This window comes from Chionomys nivalis, chromosome 10 (genome assembly GCF_950005125.1).
Source record: "Chionomys nivalis chromosome 10, mChiNiv1.1, whole genome shotgun sequence".
Lineage (NCBI taxonomy): Eukaryota > Metazoa > Chordata > Mammalia > Rodentia > Cricetidae > Chionomys > Chionomys nivalis.
This window is the reverse complement of record NC_080095.1, coordinates 4549180-4569350: the sequence shown is the minus strand read 5'-3', so window position 1 is coordinate 4569350 and position 20171 is coordinate 4549180. Positions and strand designations below refer to the sequence as shown.

General features: G+C 42.1%; 1 protein-coding gene across 2 annotated transcripts in view; it reads right to left on the bottom strand.

The window, feature by feature from the left end:
- The window catches only part of Dnah11 (dynein axonemal heavy chain 11), a 312765-nt gene that overhangs the window by 198600 nt on the left and 93994 nt on the right, over positions 1-20171 (bottom strand). For both annotated transcript variants that reach the window (XM_057782825.1, XM_057782826.1), the window contains exons 31-33: positions 7043-7174; positions 3675-3835; positions 296-452 (exon numbers count right to left, since the gene is read on the bottom strand). In XM_057782825.1, coding sequence (XP_057638808.1) covers positions 296-452; positions 3675-3835; positions 7043-7174 — 450 coding nt within the window. The remainder of the gene's footprint in view (positions 1-295; positions 453-3674; positions 3836-7042; positions 7175-20171) is intronic.

The following is a 20171-nucleotide window of genomic DNA, read 5'->3' as shown; positions in this document are numbered from 1 at the left end:
ACATCACATGTGGAAACATTTCCATGCTGTGAAATTTCATTTCATGCACAGGATTATTGAAACGATGGAGTAAAATCATTTTAAGTCTGCAGTAGGTGTGCACGTAATACAAATAAATCACATATTTAGATTTGGACTACAGATCTATAGTACCATGAGGGTACTATATATAGCAAAACCTGAAAATTTCAGAAATGAGAAGACTTCGCAGCTCCAAACATTTCAGAAAAAGTATATGGCTCTTTCCAAATAGTATTAATGCTGTTAGAACACATTTTATGTTTTAATAACTCACCCTGTAGTCCATTTGCTCTGAACAGTTGAATACATAAACCATCATGCCCAGGGCACGACCAAGGTCTTTGGTGGTTTCCGTTTTGCCTGTTCCAGCTGGGCCAGCTGGCGCTCCGCTCATGGTCAGATGGAGGGACTGCGTTAAAGTGATGTAACACCTTTGCACAACCAAACACAAATACAGAGCTTGAGCCTCTGCTTTCAGGACACATTGGGAGGAAATGTTTTTCTCTTAAAAAGTAGTTAGGGGCTGGAGAGATGCTTCAGAGGTTAAGATCACTGTTCTTCCAGAGGTCTTGAGTTCAATTCCCAGGAATCACATGGTTGGCTCACAACTATCTATACTATAATCTAGTGCCCTCTTCTGGTGTGCAGGCATACATGCAGACAGAACACTGTGTACATAATAAATAAATCTTTCTTTAAAAAGTGCTTAAGAAGTCAAGGCTTAGAACACAATGGAAGCAAAACCCATCAGTGAACTTCTGGTTTGTTCACGGCAACCATGCGGCAGCATTCTAGGCTGCTCGCTTCAAACAACCGTAATGCGCTAATTCTATTTGTTGACTCTCAGGTCCCAAGAGCTGTGCATTCGAATGCAAACACCTTTCTCTTGGATGTAATTGAATCTCTGATACTTCTAGGAGAAGATACTATTAATATGGCAGACAATGCGTCAAACTGATTATCGTCGGGGTAGGGAGGTCTGGGATAATGATGATGATGAGTTAAATAGGATCACAATAAATTGCAGTGTAACAAATATACTAAGAGCTGAGATAAACAAGTATGCAAATATATGTGCCTACTGCAATGCAGAAGGTGGGTGTGATTACACAGCACTATACCAATGGAGCACCGTAGTCAATATATTTAGAATTCCATCTGGAATGTGCTGCACATGCATTTACATCATGATGCTTATTTGGGTAGGGAGGGACCAGAGGTACTGAGGCTAAAGTCTCACCCAAAGAACAGAACTTAATATTTGCAAAAGTCCTAACAAATGACAAGGGCCTCAGATTGCTGATGACCTTCACTTGGGTCTCTATGTTGTTTTTGTGTTAGTGCAGACAGTGATGGTGATAGAAAGATTCATGCCAGGAGATCAGGGACTAAAATCTAGTTTGTGGATTATTAGATATTGATCTTAAGTCCTCTGACCTCAGCATCCTGATGCCTCTTATCCACAAAGTGTGCGTTGCTGCAGGGCTTCATGAAGACAGTCAAAGGGAAAAGTCCCCAAGAGTTCAAAGCACCATGCCAATAGAAACAAGCAGAAAACAGCCCACCGCCCTTCCATCAGATGTAAGTTGAAGAGCATCTCATGCTGAGGAGCAGAAAGGCTCTTACACAAGGGCCCGAGCCCTCTTTATGCACTTGTGTCTGTAATTTCAGGTTTGGGTCAAACATGGCCACCTATATCTGTACTTCCTCTGGCTTCCAATAGGAGGAGCCAAATGTCCAAGCCCCAACCAATGTGGTAGGTCCAGAAATGGCCTTTCTAGGACACCTGCTGGAGGATATTTGCTCTGGGCTTTCTTTCCACTGAGTGAAGCAACCATGGAAGCCGTGTTCAGCTTGTTACCCACCTCATGTGAACACCCAGAAGTTTCCGGTTTGTCCTAAAGACAGCTTAGCCAGCATGCTCACCACCACAGCCACGGCAGCGCCAGTCTGTCAGTGGCAAGCTGGTCAAGCTGACTCTGACTCTGAGGGTGTGTGGGAGGACACAACACGCCCCACCTAGTACCCAAAGGGACGGTCACATCAAATGTCAAATGAGACCAAATGGGCGCATTTAGAGGATATTGTCAGACAAAGGATAAAAGGGAATTAAACACAACTAGCCCCTCCCCCTGCATTACCTGCACTACCGCAGGAACATGCACTTTCAGACTTCCAAATGAACTACGTAGAGAGTTTTAATTCAAAATTTACTAAGCAACCATCTTTTACGTATCGGAATAATTTACAATTTGCCCTCTTTTCTCCTGTACTTTCACCTCTCTTCTCTCTTTCTAGTGGCTTGCATACAGTAGCTGTGTAGCTGTGTATGTAAGTACTGTACATCAATGAATGAGGGAAGGCACTGAACAGTCTTAGGTGGTGAGAAGTTAAGGAGAATGATTTAGACAGTTCCAGAAGCCGTGTGTGTGTGTGTGTGTATAAATGATGAATTCATAACACTAATATGTACATGAACAACCCCAAAGCTAGAGAGAGAATCCCACCAGCCTCTCCAGGGCACTACCGCCACGTAGTTATCTGCTTTGTCTCTACTCTGGTGGTAGGAAGCAGTGGGAGCGCTGACGTAGGACTGTCCCTCCTAAATGCCAACAATTAAGTGTGTTTTTTCATACCACTTAACGGGAATTGGAACCCTAATAAAGAATTCACATCCATACACCATCCTTACCTCTACTTCATTCCATTTATCTTTTTGAGTGTTATCAGATAGCAATTGTATTTTTAGCAGCAATCTGTGGGTCCTCTGGTTTTCTTGGACCACTGTGTTGTCTTCTGGCCTTGAACAAAGACAGGCTTCTGCCTACTTCAGGACTTCTGTAAGCTTTGTCTCTGACTTTCTACCCTAAAATCTGATTCTGTGTCCACAATTGGGTCTCGGCTCTAACACAGTCTACATAGATATTGATCCCAAGTCTAAAATACTCTGAAACCTGTCTTTGAGGAATTTGAAAGACTGAATTTTTAGTTTGAAGAGTCTACGCAAATATTTCAAAATCCAAAAATATCCGGAATCGGAAATATTTCTGAACCTAAGCGTTTCAGACAGGGGAAGCTTAACCAGGAGGAGACTATTCACTGCAGACCCTTTCTGCTGTCAGTCTGCTGCTCCGACTGCAGCCTAAAATAAATGCTGTCATTTCTCTTCATCCTCACCTCCTCACACATCACATTCCCCCGGAACCCGACGAGTGCCATGGCAGATACCGCGTGGAGAGCACAGAGCCCAGCACTTCATAAATACCTGGCAACTCAGCTAACCAGCCTGAAGGCTCTCCCTCTGCTTGTATGAAGAAAAATAAAGTTATTATGAGCTACCGTCACATGCCTGCCCTTCCACAAAAGATGATGGCAGAGGGAATTGGGTAGAATGGTCTCAGGAGCAATCAGGCTTCCTTAAACCACATTAATCCATGAATGCTTTCTCCACTTGGTACTGTTTGGCTTCTGCAATTCTGTTTCTCTAACTCAGTTTTCTTCATTTTGCCTCTGGGATGAACACTCGGTGTGTATTTCCATGCTGGTTTTATCGATAGCTTCCCCTCAGTCCCCTTCCCGTTCTCACACACCTCTCTCCGTACAAAAGGACAGTGGGGCTTGGTTTCCTATCCGTGGGAAATTGGATTTGTTACCTGTCAGTGAGGGGAGTGATAACCAGTCGAGGACTGTTTCCCAAGTATTCGTAGAAGTACCGGAAGTGCGCGTCACAAATATCAACGGAGCAGTGCTTCTGAGCCTCCTCCCACTGGTGCCGGAGTTGAGACAGCCAGGCAAAAGCATGGGGGCTGGCAACCTATAACCATTGCACAGTCTTAGCACGCCGGACCCCAGTGTCTGAGGCAGCAAACCGATTAATCTCACCCCTTCTGCTGCCCCACATCCCTAAATCCTCCAGGAGGAGCTCTCTTGCATGCTGTTGCAGCTCCCAGCCGCATTACTAACTGGGGATATGTGTGCAATGAAAATCTTCACAGTACCAGTGTGCTCAAGCAATGTTTTTCCTTTTATAAGCCACCCAGGGGCTAGTAAGTTTTGTGTCTCTATGCACATATTACTGAAATCCAATGAAAAGTTCATTTTCTGTATTAAAATTACACATAATCCATAATTTCTGCACATTGAGGCATAAACTATGCTTTCACCCATGTTCATAGTACAGAACTTTTCACTTCTTTTTTTAAAAATCAGATTACATGACGATTTTATAGGCTACCCTTTTTCATCTTACCCAATTGTATCTATTTGCTTTCTAGTTTGAAAAAAAAAATCTGTCTCTTGTAAGGTGTGGGGGACTTGAAGGTTCCTGGAAGTCACTTCTAGTCACCAAAATTCTTGCCTCTTAGCTTTCCAAAGACTAGGCAGGAATCAACAGTGCATAGACATACATTGTAGGGGATGAAGAAGACCAAGTGTTCTCTAGATGAAAACAAGGAATGTACTCCCTGCTTGGATGGCTGAGTGACAAGAATAGTTGCTTTCTATCGTAAATATGTTCTTATAATAATTTATGCTACTGCAAATAAAACATATGGATATATGCAAAAGGGCAAGGTCATGTTAAAAGAGTGAGTTCAACAGCTCCTTACCAAAACGAGAACACACAGTAAGCGGTACTTTGCGAGAACACACAGTAAGCAGTAAGCGGTACTTTGCAAGGACTGATCTGAGATCAGGAAAGCAATTCTTTCTTACTACTCACCACCTAGATCAAGGACTGCTTATGTTCATGACTTATGTGAAGCAGCACTTGTGTTTGTGAGTGTGCATGTTCATGTGTGTATGGACATGTGTGGGCCTGTGTGGCCAGAGGTCAACATCAGGTGTTTTCCTAAATAGCTCTCTACGTTGTATTTGAGACAGAACTTTCGGTGAAGCCAGTTCTCAATGCTTTGTCTAGACAGCACCCAGGATACTCCGGTCTTCACTTTCCTGGTGCTGGGATTACAAGCGTAGCTACGATCTTGCAGGTCTTGGGATCTGAACTAGGACTCTCTCACTTGCACACTAACTGAGCCGTGTCTTCAGTCCTGAAAAGGCACTTTCTTGTATTTCATGGAGAAAATTAAAATACTCCTGATTTCAATAGAGAAATAAGTAGGAAAATAGCATACTATGTTTTTTGATACAAGCATACAAACTTGGATGGGATTTTTTTAAAATAAGATAAACAGGTTTAATTGCATGCTTTACAATTTTAAATTTTGCCTCAATTTAACTAGGAATTTTTCTTTATCTTTTTAAAAAAATTCACTTTGTGGTGGTTAAGACACCTTTTTTTCTGTTTCTTCTGTTTAGTGTTTGTTTCTTTCTTTTTACTTAAAAAATTGTTTTCACACAGTGTATTTTGATCATGTTCCTTTCCTCTGGGGTACTATGAATGAGACTGCCTGACCCCAGACTGCATGCGCTCATGTATTAGAACATTTGGGTCCTAATCGGTGGGACTCCTTGAGGGAGGGTTTGGAGGGACGTCCTCGTCGGAGGGCATGTGACACTGGGGTGGGCTTCGAGCTCTGAGCTTTTCACAGCCCATGCCTGGCAGGCCAGTCTCAGTCCCTCTGTCTCCCTTCAGCCTGTGGTTCAGGATGGCATCTCACGCCTGCCTGTTTAAGCTCTGCTTCCGCCTCTGAAGCTGTGAGAAAGCCCCTAACTAACTGCTTTCTCTTGAGTTGTCTCGGTCATGGTGTCTCTTCATAGCAACAGAAAACTAAGACATTGTCCCCCAAGTCCTTCCAACAGCTCCCCCAAGCTCCCTACCCACTCAACTTTGTTCTTTGTCAACACAAAGCCAACATTTTTTGTTTTGTTTTGTGTTATCAGTCTTTCTTGTTCATTTTGATTTTCATTTGTGTGTTTATGTGAGTTTTGTTTTTATTTTTTTGTTTTAATGACAGGAAGGCTGTGGAGGTATTGGATGAAGGGTCCTACCAGCAAAGCTGTTTGAGTCTGACGAGCACATTTCTAACATTAGAAAGTAAAAGTACGACTGGGGGGAATAGAGAATGGAGAAAATTCCTTTCATATCAAATATTGACAGCATCTCAGAGGCATGGAAATTTTTAAAAGAGATAGGTGGCAAAAATCATCAAATTAGTCAAAAGATTAGAAAATAGCCTCTTAACAAGGAAAAACACTATTTAGCATGAACAACAGGGAATGGCCAAAACAATCCAGAATCGTGACCAACACTGAGTTCTTCAGGGTGAAATGGATCAGCACAAGTGTGTGTGTGTTTTGTGTATATGTATGTAGTATATGTGTGAGTGTATATGTGAGCTTTTGTGTGGGTGTATGTGTTTGTGTGCATATACATTTGTGTGTGTACATGTGTTTAGTGTTTGTGTGTAGTATGTGTGTGTATAAGTGTGTGTGTTTAGTGTACGTATGTGTGTATGTATATGTATGAGCGTTTGTGTGAGCATCTGTGTGTATGTATGTATAATGCATGTGTAGTGTGTGTGTGTGTGTGCATGTGTGTAGGTACATTCATGTCACAGCCCAGGTGTTAGAAGCCAGAGGACAATCTTGACCAGTGGTCCTTCCCTTCCACCTTATTTGAGACTCTCATGACCACTGTGTCCAGGACAGCTAGCATGAGAATTTCCCAGGATTCTCTTCTCTTTGCCTCCCCCCACCATAGGAGCACTGGATTACAGCCATGTGCTACTATTCCCTGCTTTATGTGGAGTCTGGGGTTCTGAACACAGGTCCTTAAAGATTGAGCCTGCTCCCCAGCCCTACCCCTTGAGATAGTTGGAGTGGCATGCAGTGCTATTGCTGTTGATTGTGTCGGTCTTGGGAGTAGGAGCCAGAAGACATGGTTATGAAGGTGAAGGCTCTCCCCACGGCCCTTCCGTTTGCATAGTTAGGTGACTTAGTGAACCACTGGTCATCACCAGGGAACTCACATCTACGGCACCCAAATAACTTCACTGCGACCCCGACAATAAATGCCACCATCAGGAAACAGCAGTAAGGCATCTTCCAGGGTCACACTTGCCTTCTGAGAAATCAGTTTTGCCACCACATCCCTGGCGTGGACATCAATGGTGCAGATGGTCATGATCTTCTGCCGGTCTCCAGGAGAAAGCTCTCCCATAAGAAGTGTGATCAGTGTGTTCAGCTGTGAAATCTAGGATTTAATTGCTTGTTTTTAAATATAAAGGAAGCAAAGATTACAAATACAGAGACAATATTTGTAAAGAATGTTTTAATTTATAAAACTATCTCAAATTTGTTATCTCAGCTGATTTTCAAAGAACTGTTGAGAGAGACAAAAGTATTACCCCTCATTCAAGGGAAAGAGTCAGGACAGAAGAGACAAAGTCAGTAATCCCGCCTCTAAGGGCTGAAGCAGGCTTTTCTGGCTACATTGCATATTACGCCCTAATAATGATCCAGCCCAAAACTTTCATTCAGAACAATAAAATCTAAGGTAAAATAAATTCTTTATAGGCATAAGAACTAGATAGCAGTTACTTAGAAAAATTTGCCTAACTATTTATATTAAGTTTTGGATATCTATAGTATGATAATGTGAGAATGCTCATAGTTAAGCATTGCACTTTGCCTCGTTCTTTTGATTTCTGGTTTAGGCACATTGGCCTTTTAGATATACATTTTCAAAGCCCTGGCCTTTTCTTCTTGAATGGCAAGCAAGGAATGGAATAACATGAATGACAATGCACTGAGCCATGTGCAACAGAAAGTACGCCACTCCAGCCAGCAAGAGGCTTATCCTGCTAAGAAATTATTTCCGTGCACACACAAGGACCGAGCAGATGTCATGACAGGCTGCTCAGTCTTCTCTCAGAGATCAGGCCTCAGTGTCAGTCTCCTGAGACAGAACACGCAGTTTCTTAGGAAAAGCCATGAATAAAGAACAGTCAATCTCTGGCCCCCTCAACAGCCAGGCCAAGCCAGAGCTCAAGGACAGGGTGCCCCAAAATGGAAAACTGCAGCCCTGACTAACCCCTCACTAGCCCAAGCCAATTAAAACGTACTAATATGATTTCCTCTTGCTTAAGCCAATCATATCTGAAATGACCTAACTTCCTTAGACACTCCCCTCTGTAAGGGTTAAAAGAAGCCCCAACCTCCCTTTTGAGGCTGTAGACATCTTGCCTGTGTGTAGGATGGTTGGCCCCAGTGTGCTTGAATAATAATAAAAAGACTCTTTGCTTTTGCATTGGTATGGTCTCTTGGTGGTCTTTGGGGGTCCTGACTCTGGGCAGAACAGCCCTCAGACCTGGTGAGTGACTGTTAAACCTGGTTTCCTATGGTAGAGAGGAGAAGTCTATGAAATGACTAAAGCCCCAGAGGTGTAGTGGGAGCTGTGGGCTGTGTTCCTGCCGCCCCAGCTCCTGGTCACCTGGCTAGCTTATGCCCCAAAATAACAACACACAAACTGTATTCTTTTAAACACTGCTTGGCCCATTATATCTAGCCTCTTCTCGGCTAACTCTCACACCTGGACTAGCCCATTTCTAATAATGTGTGTAGCACCCCAAGGTGCGCTTACTGGGAAGATTCTAGCCTACGTCCATCCTGGGTCGGAGCTTCATCGCATCTGCCCTCGAGAGCAGAGCTATCGAGTCTGAGCTCACTTCCTCTTCCTCCCAGAATTCTGTTCTGTTTACTCCACCCACCTATGTTCTAACCTATGAGACCAAGCAGTTTATTTATTAATTAACCAATGACCTTCCTCCATCACAGAGGCCCCGAGATTGCTACACAGATGGACTCCACAGAAAGTCACATTCTGTAGGAAGACGGGAGGAGAAAGGCAGGACAATGGCGCCTTTGTCTACATGGCTTACACAAATGAGAAAATGAGTTTCTGAGCACTGACAAAGAACACTGCCCTGTCTTCAGCTCACCGCGACCTACAATCAGTTTGCCACCCCCGCCCCATTCTCTACTCACACTCTGAAGAAGGCAGGCTTGACGATCAGACCACAGGGACAGTGAACCAGACAATAGGAATGTGCTTACCTACAACATCTATCAATATCCTACCTTACCCACTAGGAGCTTCTGTCACAAGTCTAAACTGTATTACCAGTCCTGGAGCAGAGATTCAGATCTTACAGTATGATATTGGAGAGTGACCTCATACTCTCTGATTCAGTCTGGCTACTCCTGATAAGTCTGAGGAACTGGGGCCATGCAGGAAGTATTCTGAGGACAACTAAAGCCAAACACAAAGTCTGGTTTACTCAGAGAAATAAAAAAACATGTTGGGCATTATACCACAGGCCCATAAACCCAGAGAACCAGGGGGTGTGGAAAATTCAGTGTGATTGGTTTAATAAAGAAGCTGATTGGTCAAAAACTGGACAGGTAGAGGTTAGGCAGGAATTGTAGACAAACTACCGAGAAACCCTGTCTTGAAAAATCCCCCCCCCCCCAAAAAAAAAGAAAAAAGAAAAGGAATTGTAGACAAAAAGAGAGCAAAAGGAGGAGGAGGAGGAGGGAAGAGTCTTAGAATCATGAGGAGACCTAGAGGGAAGGAGATGAACTTGCCATACTTAGAAAAGGTATTAAGTCACTTAGCAGAGTGTAGGTAAGTAACATGGGTTAATTTAAAATATAAGAGTTAGCTAGTAACAAGCCTGAGCTATTGGCTGAACATATATAATTAATAATAAGTCTTAGTGTGGTTATTTGGGAACTGGCTAGCAAGATACAGAAAAGTTTGCCTACAAGGAGGCTGATATAAGAACCTTATTATTAGTTCATGGGAAGCCTGGGCTACAGAATTAGTTCACTCTAACCTGAGTAAACACCTCAAACTAGAAAGAGGCCTGGGGATACAGGGCAGTGGTAGAGTACTTACCTAACATGTACAAGGCCCTATGTTTTTTTTCCCGATATTACAAAGTAAAAATAATATATGTTAACTAGGCACCAGAATCTGTATCAGCTCTGGTGGCAAGTACCTCTAAATGCTGAGCTGGCTCGCCAGCCTACATAGCTGTCCATGAGCACACAGTCTAACCCTGAGGGAAGACTGACAAACACAAATTACATATTGTGTGCTCCACAGTCGTTTGACATGTATGCTGTGCCATGATTACCACTGCTGATGAATTGTTCTTCTCTTAGTAGTTTGCAAGATGCTGTGAGAGCTCCTCTCTCACAGATATTAAGGGAACCGTCCATGGGATGCAGAAGCACCAACGTTGTTTACGAGGTCTTCAGAATGTATTCATTCATACAATAGGAGATTTTACACTTTGATCAATAGTCTGTGTTTTCTTTACTCACGGCCTGTGTGTTTGATGTCTTAAGGGTCCTTCATATCCATAAGATCATATTCATGAGGTCATATCTGTGAGGTCATACCCATGAGGTCACATATATTTATTTTCTGAGTTTACTTCATTTCACTGAACATAATACATTTCAGATTCATCCTTGCTGTTTTAAGTGGCATGATTTTCTTTTTCTAAGGCTGAATAGTATTTTCTTCTGTGTACGTGTGTGTGTGTGTGTGTGTGTGTATATATATATATACACACACATATATACATATATATATAGATATGTGATAATTTCATTTTTCAAGAAAATGTAGTTATTTTTATATCTTGGCTTTTGTGAATAAAGCTGCAATGAAGAGTGGAATGCAAAGAATCCATCAGACAATTTTATTTTCTCTAGTGAAATAGCCAAGGAAGTGAAAGATCTGTATGCAAGAACCATGAAGTACCAGCAAAAGAAAAATTTAAAGACATGTAAATATGTCTCATACTCATGGGTTGGAATAATTCATATTTCCTAAATGTCTAAACAGCTCAAAGTAATTTATAAATTAAATGCAATATGTATCAACACCCAGTTGCACTTTCCAGGAAAAGAAAAAGAAAACTTAAAATGTATAGAAACCACAAGTGACCTTGAATAGCTAAAACAATTTTAAGCAGAAAGGGAGAGAATCTGGAAGCACTATGCCTGACTCAAATTATTATCAAAACTGTAGTAATTAACAGGATGAAACAGAATTGAGGCCAGAGCTGAAATTTCCAATGAGTTTTCAATACAGAAACAAACATACACTTGGAGAAAGATAAGAGATTTCAACAAATGGTGTAGGGACAATGAATTACATTTTATAAAAAGGCAGATGCCATTGCATGCCTGTGTAACACAAATAATAAAAACCCAGAGACAGAAATTGGGGTTCAATAGGAAGATCACAAAAGGAAAACAGCCAGTCACCGGCTCTTACCTATACCTCAAACCAAAATGGCGATCCTGGCTCCAGGAATCCTCAGAATGAGACTGTGTGTGAGAGCTGTCTCCTCCCATCTTATATTCCTCTCTAGTGCTGGGATTAAAGGCCTGCACAACCACCGCCCGGGGCATCTATGGCAAACTAGTATGGCTGCTGGGATTAAAGGTGTGTTTCACCACTGCCTGGTTTTATGGCTGACTATGGCTTTGCACTGACCTTCAGACAAACTTTATTTATTAAAACACAAATAATATACCACTGTGTCTGTGATCTCAGTAGATGGGAGGCCAGGCAGAAAGACCAGCTCAAGGTCATTCTTATAAACACACTGAGTTCGAGGCGAATCTGGGCTTAGACAAAACCCATCTTCAGAATAAAGCAAGCTAGCAAACAAACAAACCAAAGCAGCTTTACCACTTAACACTAATTTCAATGCAGAATAGATTAAAGCTTTCTACATGAACTCTGAGAAACAGACATACAAGAACAGGTCCCTGATACTCTTGACAATGAGTTTAGGGATTTGAAACCAAAACCACAAGCAACAAAAGACAAAAAGGTGGGACTACATCAAAATAAAAAGTTTCTATCCAGCAAAGGAAGCAATGAAGAAAGTGAAGACAACACACAGAATGAGAGGAAATATTTGGAAGTCATATATCTGATAAAGGGTTAATAGCTCAATATTGGGATGTCTACAGATCAGAAAACAAACCAACAGCAGCGCCCCTCAAGTATTCTGACCTAAGCATGAGTCAAACACTTGCCCAGATGGCTTTAAAAGATAACACAAATTCACCAACCTCAACATGAAAATATGCTCATCACATTCAGTCATCAGGGGAATGCAACTCACCCACCTCAAGACAGCACACACCCTTCAGGGTGTCAAAGGATAAGGACTGCTAACAATAGTCACTCACCTACTTACTATCTTACAACAAACCTTCAATTTCACCAAGAGCAGATGTGGCGATTCTTTTGTGTATGACATGTTCAGAATCCATCACTTCCTAGATGTCAGCTTCCAGAAAAGCAAGGACAGTGTCTGCTTATTCAGCTCTTTGTCCCCTGAGCCACAGAGGAGCTGTTGAGCATGTCAGCCAAACAGATACAGGACTGAAGCACAGCACAGTATGTACAAGTATCTATAGATATTTTTGGAAATTTATACATACTATATATATATATATATATATATATATATATATATATATATATGGTGGTGCATACATGTGTATGTAACTAGTATGTGTGTATCTACATATACATGTATGTGTGTATTCATCTATTATCTATTTCTCCATCCATGCTCATGTGTGTGTGTACGCGCGCATGTGTGTGTATGTATGTGCGTGTGTGTGCACATGTGTATACTAAATAGGAAAGAGATATTTAGTATTGGCTATTTCCTCATCTAGACGAAGATATCCAAATCCCACATTGTCAGATGTTACAACACCAGCAGAATTTGTCTAAACAGTTCATTATTACGATAACAGCACCTTATGCCTCTATGCATAAGTATATTTATAATTTCAAGTACTTCTCATGTATGTAAGCATGCAATCCTCCAAGCAACTTGTGATTTCTACATTACTGACTTATTTCTCACAGAAGTTCAGACAAATGTAAGCTGATCAAGGTGATGGCTTGCCAATGTCCTGTGCATAGGTCATATGTTGGGTTCTTAGTCTCTAGAGATTAAGACTTCCCCAGTGATGTTCTCTCAAAAGCAGTAATATTCTGTAACCATAAAAACAGTCACAAAATGCCTTTTATTTAGGAAGTGGTTCCAGGTAGCAATTACAGAATGGTCAAACTATAATTAATTCCATGTTTATGGATGGATGACATAGAAAATAGCCCATGATAGCTTTTCAAAATAACACACACTCTCATAGGATACAAGCTTTTTCTAGGAGTGTTGTCTGATTCTTCTACTCGCTCATGGACAGTTGTCCTAAGCGACTACTTTCATCCTGCACCCGGGCTGTAGGCCCACTATGAGAACGGCCGATCTCTGGCACTAGAAAGCAACCTAACTGTAAAAGCAGGCTGTCTGCAAAGCACAGCTCTTCCTAACTGTAAAAGCAGGCTGTCTGCAAAGCACAGCTCTTCCTGCTATCCCTGCTCCTGTCTTACTCTACTCCAGCCACAGAGTTCCTGTCTTCCCTGTTAAGGTGCCTCAGGCCCCAGTTGAGGCTTCCAAACAAAGCTCTCAGGCTGGCCTCCTCCACTGTCCTGTCTTCTTCACCTTCCCTGCAAACATCTCATAGAGCCCATCTTATGGGGCTTCAGAGGATTTTAGCTGATTGTTGGTGCTTTCTCTCCACTCCTTTGACCATGAGCGCTGACAGCCCGAAGCCTACATAGGTCTCCGCACCTAGTGCAGTGGCCAGGGCAAAACATGTGCCCAGTAAGCAAGTGCTATGTTAATGAAGGAGGAAGCCCCGGGAAAGTGAGTGACACAATGCTCACCAGACATCCCATTCCACTCGCTCAGTTCAGAGGACACATGGAGTTACGGCTCCAGGTAAATAATTAGAATATGCATAAAGGACTCTCACAGCATACAAAAACGGGACCTGGCCAAATACAGGCCTTGGAAAGGTAACTTGAAGGAAAGAACATTTTGCTAAACCAAAAGAATGAGGAGTTATGCTGTAGTGAAGTTAGAGTTGACCTCCCTGAAAGACCATGTCCAAGCCATCGGAAGCAGCTGTAGAAAAACCTGGAGTGGAGCAGGACTTTGAAGGACTCTAAGTCCAGAATTGCAGGAGAGAAGACAGGTACATAGCATGGGAGAAAGGGAGGCTCACAAAGGCAAGGTATGGTCCACACTTAGGCTGATGGACTGCAAAGGGTGCTATGTGTATGTGGGTAGGTGAGTAGCATATTATGATTTTTTTCAAAGATCTTTTCTCCTCTCCAGGGAAGAAAGAATTGGAAGGAAACAATACTGGAGGAAAAAATTCACCATCACTCAGCAGAGAGGAAAAGTACCTTGGATTAAGGCATTATCACTACAGCAAAGACAGACGTCAGAGCACAGAAGGGACCTGGCAGATGATGGGACCATAAATGAATGACCTCAGTGTGGATGGTCTAGCTAGGGAGCAGCAGTGGGAACCCCAATCATTATTCCCACTATGCTTCCTACTGGACTTCAGGAAAACTGAACTGAGACCAAAGTGGCCAGCAATACTATGAAGTGAACAGTAGCCTCAGAAGTGGTGAGAGTAGCCAGGGGTGGGGGCTATGGTCAAAAGAAAAAGGGGCCTGCAACATGGCCACACAGAACAGAAACACCTAAGGGGAAGGATGAAGAGAGACTGGAAAGTAAAGAATAGTTTGAGCTTTCCAACTGAAGGTGAAATTCATGTAATAAATACGAGGGAATGTGAGAAGGAGTTAGCATTTTGCAATACCCAGATAATAATAACACACTCAGTCCTGTGGGAGAAACATGGTAGAAAGACTGTTGGTGGGAGGGTGGGGCGGTCCACGCTGCGCATGCACACAGCTAGGATACCCAGGAAAACACATGGTGCGTACCCTGAACAGGGACTTTTCTCATTCCCGAAGTTTGCTATGAAACAGCTTGCATAGTGCTTGCAATGTGTCAGCAATCATAAGAGACCCGGAGGTTATGTACAAGGTGTGTAGGCTATACAAAAATCCTGCCCCAGTGTGTGGAGTCCTGGAACCAATGCCCCAAGGACACAAGGGACGACTGCCCAAACATGATGTTAACAAGGGAGCTGCAGAGCAGGTTACAGACCTGGGGCAGGACATGGAAGGAGACAGCACACTCAGCAACAACTTTTAATTGTTCATGATTTTAAGTAGTGGGAGAGACCGGGGCCTGCACAATGGCCAGAAGGAATGAGCCAGGGTGAGAACTGCAGACAGCACAGGGGGAAAGGAGATGGGGCCAGGCCTGAGGAGACCAGCAAGGAAGATATCTGGTCATGGGGGTCACCCTCCTGTCCTAATGCAGAATAGTATGAAGCAGGGAACAGGAGCCCACTGATACCATCAGCTGATTCACCGAGCACCTACTATGCGACAGTCAGCATGTGTATGTGGACACTGTGCATTCTAGTTTAACTACTACTAAACTAGAATGAGGATAGTGTTCTCACAGAGGACCACGGCACTAGGAGGCTAGTGCTCTCACAGAGGACCACGCGCTAGCAGGATGGTTGTGACACAGTAGAGTACTCAAGGTCAGAGAGGTGGTTCCTGATACATGGGGAGATGATCGTCAATTAGTGCTGACCCAGCTTTTGTGTCAGGATGACAGAAAGATGATATCTGAATGTAAGAAACCATGTCCCTAAGCTACAGGTTTATATAAAGCAATAAAGAAACATTTTGCTTTTGGTTTTCAGAAGAAAGCATTCTCCTTTAGCCTACATTTGTGATGCCTGAGTCATGAGCCTGGGACACTCAGGCCAGGAGCCTGGAATAACAGCTCTGCAGAAATGCTAAGACCAGAGTTTTCAGCTCAGCAAATCAAAGTGCACCATCTAGCATAGTTGCTGGATCAACTGATTGCTTTCCATCTGTGCTGAACTCTTGGTTTCTGGTTTCCTAGGACAACAGCACGGATCTATCTTCCTTAAGCCCAGTTCACCTTAGCAAGAGCAGAAATAGCAGATCTTCATTTCCAGAAGCCATAGAAAGTCATTATAAAAGGAACACGTTCCACACTTGTTGAAGTGACTGCCCACTCTCTGTGGAATCCCAATTTGTTGCCTCGCTGTCCAGCACTCTGATGGTATTGCTAAATCACCAGGCATAGGAGTGAGCCATCGAGATAGAGAAGGCGAGCATTGCCATCTTGTTCCTAATGCCAAAGGAAACCATTCCAGGGTCATCATTGAGCACGACTGTCTCTTCAGGTTTCTGGTGGACATTTTTTCATTGAGTTTTGAAAATTCTTTCTCTTGCTTATGCTAGACAAGAAAAAAAATGGAAAAGGCAACAATCGAAGATCCTATCTTCAGAAAGTTGAAAAGAGAAGCAAAGCAAACTTAGAGTAATTACAAAAGAAAATGATGAAAATAAGGAAGTCTGTTAATCATAAACCAAACAACAGGAAAAATAATAGTATAAAAAATTGTAGCATTAAATAATAGTATGAAAGTTCATTTCTGGAGAACAGATATAAAATTGGCAGATATCTAGAAGACTGAGGAGGAAGGCAGAAACTGACAACACCAGGAGGGGCACGGCGGGAAGGCTTCAGATACTCCATGGACAATATTGAGACCACACAACCTGCTCTCAGCATAGACCTTAAAACCTGCATCAGAGATCAAGTTTCCCTGGGAAGAATCAGACGGCCATCATTTTCAGGCTTTGTAACACATGATCTCAATCAAATCAGCTGCACTTTGCCCCAGTGGTACAAGAGCAGCCAATGACAACAGGCACCAGGCCTGTTCAACTAGATCACTCTGATTCTCTAGCCCCTGGCACAAGAAGAAATGGGCAAAGCCATAGAAAAACACTGTCTAAAACCTGACGCCACAGAGCTGCAATCCATAACATACATTTTTGACAAAAATGCCACATAAAGGAAACTCCAGACAGAGGTAGTATTATGATGACATCTAGCAAAATGAAAATTCTCACAAAATATATTTCTACTTTCTAATACATTTCCAGCAGGTTTTGAATGCCATACTTGGCAAAAATACTACAGGAAAAGAAAGTACCCAAAGGAGTGGGGTATAAAGTCACATACATGGAAGCCCACTACTGCATAATTTAACTCTAACATGTACAATGAGGGATAGTAGAACCCGTGAAAACAACGAGGGAAGAGGACTAAGCAGAGATGGCAGCAGAGGAATGGAGGAGTAGGAGGTGGTAGTGATACGTTAATTGAAGCTAAGGATGCATGAAAAAGAATCCACTAGTTAGTAAATTAATTTTAAAATACAACTGTAAAAAAGAAGCTGTCTTAGGGTTTCTATTGCTGTGAATAGACACCATGACCACAGCAACTCTTATAAGCAAAATATTTAATTGAGGGATCTCCCTTACAGTTTCAGAGTTCAGTTCATCATCATTATGGTGGAGAACACGGCAGCATGCAGGCAGATCTAGCAGTGGAGGAATAGCTGAGAGGACTACATCTTGTGAGCAACAGGAAGTCAACTGAGACACTAGGTGGTATCCTGTGCACAGGAAACCTCAAAGTCTGTCCCCACGGTGACACACTTCCTCCAGCAAAGTCATACTCACTTCAGCAAAGCCACACTTCTTATTAGTGCCAATGCCTATGAGATTATGGAGGCCAAGTACATCCACACTACCACACTCCACTTCCTGGTCCCCAAAAGCTTATAAAAATATCATAATGTGAAATGCAGTTAGTCAAACTTCAAGAGTCCCTATAATCTACTACAGTCTCAGCAAAACTTTAAAGTCCAAAGTTCAAAATCTCTTTCTGAGATTCATGCAATCTCTCTACTATAATGTAAACCCCTGTAAAATTAAAATAAAAAAAAGATCACATACTTTCAACATATAATGGCACAGGATATAAATTACAATTCCAAAATGTAGGGGAAGGAGCATAGTGAAGAAATGCTGGACCAAAGCAAGACCAAACTCCAAACTCTGCATCCTCATGTCTGATGTTCTTCAGATCTCCAACTCCATTCACTTCTTTTTCTTGGGCTGGTTCTACTCCCCGTTAGCATCTCTCCTCTACAGGCATTCCCCGGTTCTGGCATCTCTAATATCTTGGGTTTGCTAAGGCAATCCAGGCTTCAACGTCATAGCTTCAAGCAATGACCTACCTAGGACTCCATTCAGGGACACCCCTGACACATACTGGCCTCAGTGTCTTTCCTTAGGGACAAATTCCATAACCCACTTCTTCTATCATTAACTCTAGGATCACATCCAGGACCATGTGATCAAACGTGTCAAGTTCTGCTGCTTACTGGGTCTAGAACATGGTCCCCTTGCTCAATTACATCTTCTCCAGGTTTCTGGTCTTCACTGCCTAAGCTTGGCTGTCCTGAAACTGGTTCTATAAACCACACTGGCCTCAAACTCAGAGATCCACAAATCTCTGCCTCTGGAGTACTGGGATGAAAGGTGTGCACCACTCCAGGGGCTCTAAGCTTTTCTTTAATTCCTTTTCACAGGTTATAAATTTAACTGGGTAGGATCTTCCCTGAAATCATCATTCCTTTTACTCAATTTCTTAATCTGTTTATCTCCTTGAACACAGGATTTAGCTCCATTGCACTTCATGGGGATCTTCTCTCTTCAAAATTTACATTTTGTAATTTACCCTGTTCAACTTGCTCCTTTTCATTATAAATCTTCATTAGAGTTACCACTAATAACCACATGACCGAGTCTATACTAGGCTGTTTTGAGATTTCTGCTGCCAATGGAATTAATCTAAAACTTTTCACTTTAGCTTCAGATAGACTCTCTGGACAAGGGGAAAAGACAGCCACATTCTTCATCAAAATATCACAAGAATGATCTCTAAGCAACATACTAAAATTCTTGTCCTTTGAAACCTCTTGAGTGGGTTCCTGATAATTCAAATAAATCTTAACTTCACTGTCTTCCATGCTCCTACTGGTATGGCCCATTAAGCAGCACTTAAAACATTCCACTGCTTTCCTAACCCAAAGTACCAAGTCCAAATTATTCTAAACAAACACATGGTCAGGCCCAACACAGAAGTATGCTACTCCTAGCACCTTCTTCTCAGCATCTCATGGAATCTTCCTGAAAATTGATTACATACCCGGTAACAAAGCAAATTTCCACAGATATAAAGAAATTGTAGTAACCACTTGTGTACTATCGGGTCACTGTGGAATAAAGTTAGAATTCAATAACAATTCTACCCCCCCCAAAGCCTACAAACTCATGGAAACTGAACAGTCAACTACTAAACCACCCCTGGGTCAAGGAAGAAATAAAGAAAGAAATTAAAGTCTTCCTTTAATTCAACAAAAATAAAGACAAAACATACCCAAACATCTGGGACACTATGACAGCAGTACTAAGAGGGAAGTTCATAGCACTAAGTGCCCACATTAAAAAAAAATGTAGAAAGCTCACATTAGTGACTTAACAGCACACCTGAAAGCTCTTTAAAAAAAGAAGAAGAAGAAGCAGACTCACCCAGGAGGAGTAGAAAACTGGAAATAATCAAACTAAGAGCTGAAATCAACAAAATAGAACTGCAGAAAGCAATCCAAAGAATCAATGAAACAAAGAGCTGGTTCTTTGAGAAAATCAACAAGATTGACAAACCCCTATCCAAACTAATCAAAAGGCAGAGGGAGAACAGTCAAATTAACACGCTCAGAAATGAAAAGGGGGACATAACAACAGACACTGAGGAAATTCAGAGAATCATTAGGTCTTACTACAAAAGCCTGTATGCCACAAAATTGGAAAACGTAAAAGAAATGGGCATTTTTTAGATAAATATCATATACCAAAATTAAATCAAGACCAGGTGAACAATTTAAATAGACCTATAAATTGCAAGGAACTAGAAGCTGTCATCAAAATCCTCCCAACCAAAAAAAGCCCAGGACCAGATGGTTTTAGTACAGAATTCTACCAGAACTTCCAAGAAGAGCTAATACCTATACTCCTTAATGTGTTCCACATAATAGAAACATAAGAGTCGTTGCCAAACTCCTTTTATGACAATCTCTGACTTCGGAGGGTCCACGATCATTCCTAAAACACAATACACTTGACTGACCTTGGCCCAAGGAAGAGTTTTGTTATTACAGCAGAAAATAAGTCAAATTTCCCTTTGCTGTAGAGTCTATCTGCATCTTTACTCACACTTAGAACAAAAGACAGACCTGTCAAAATG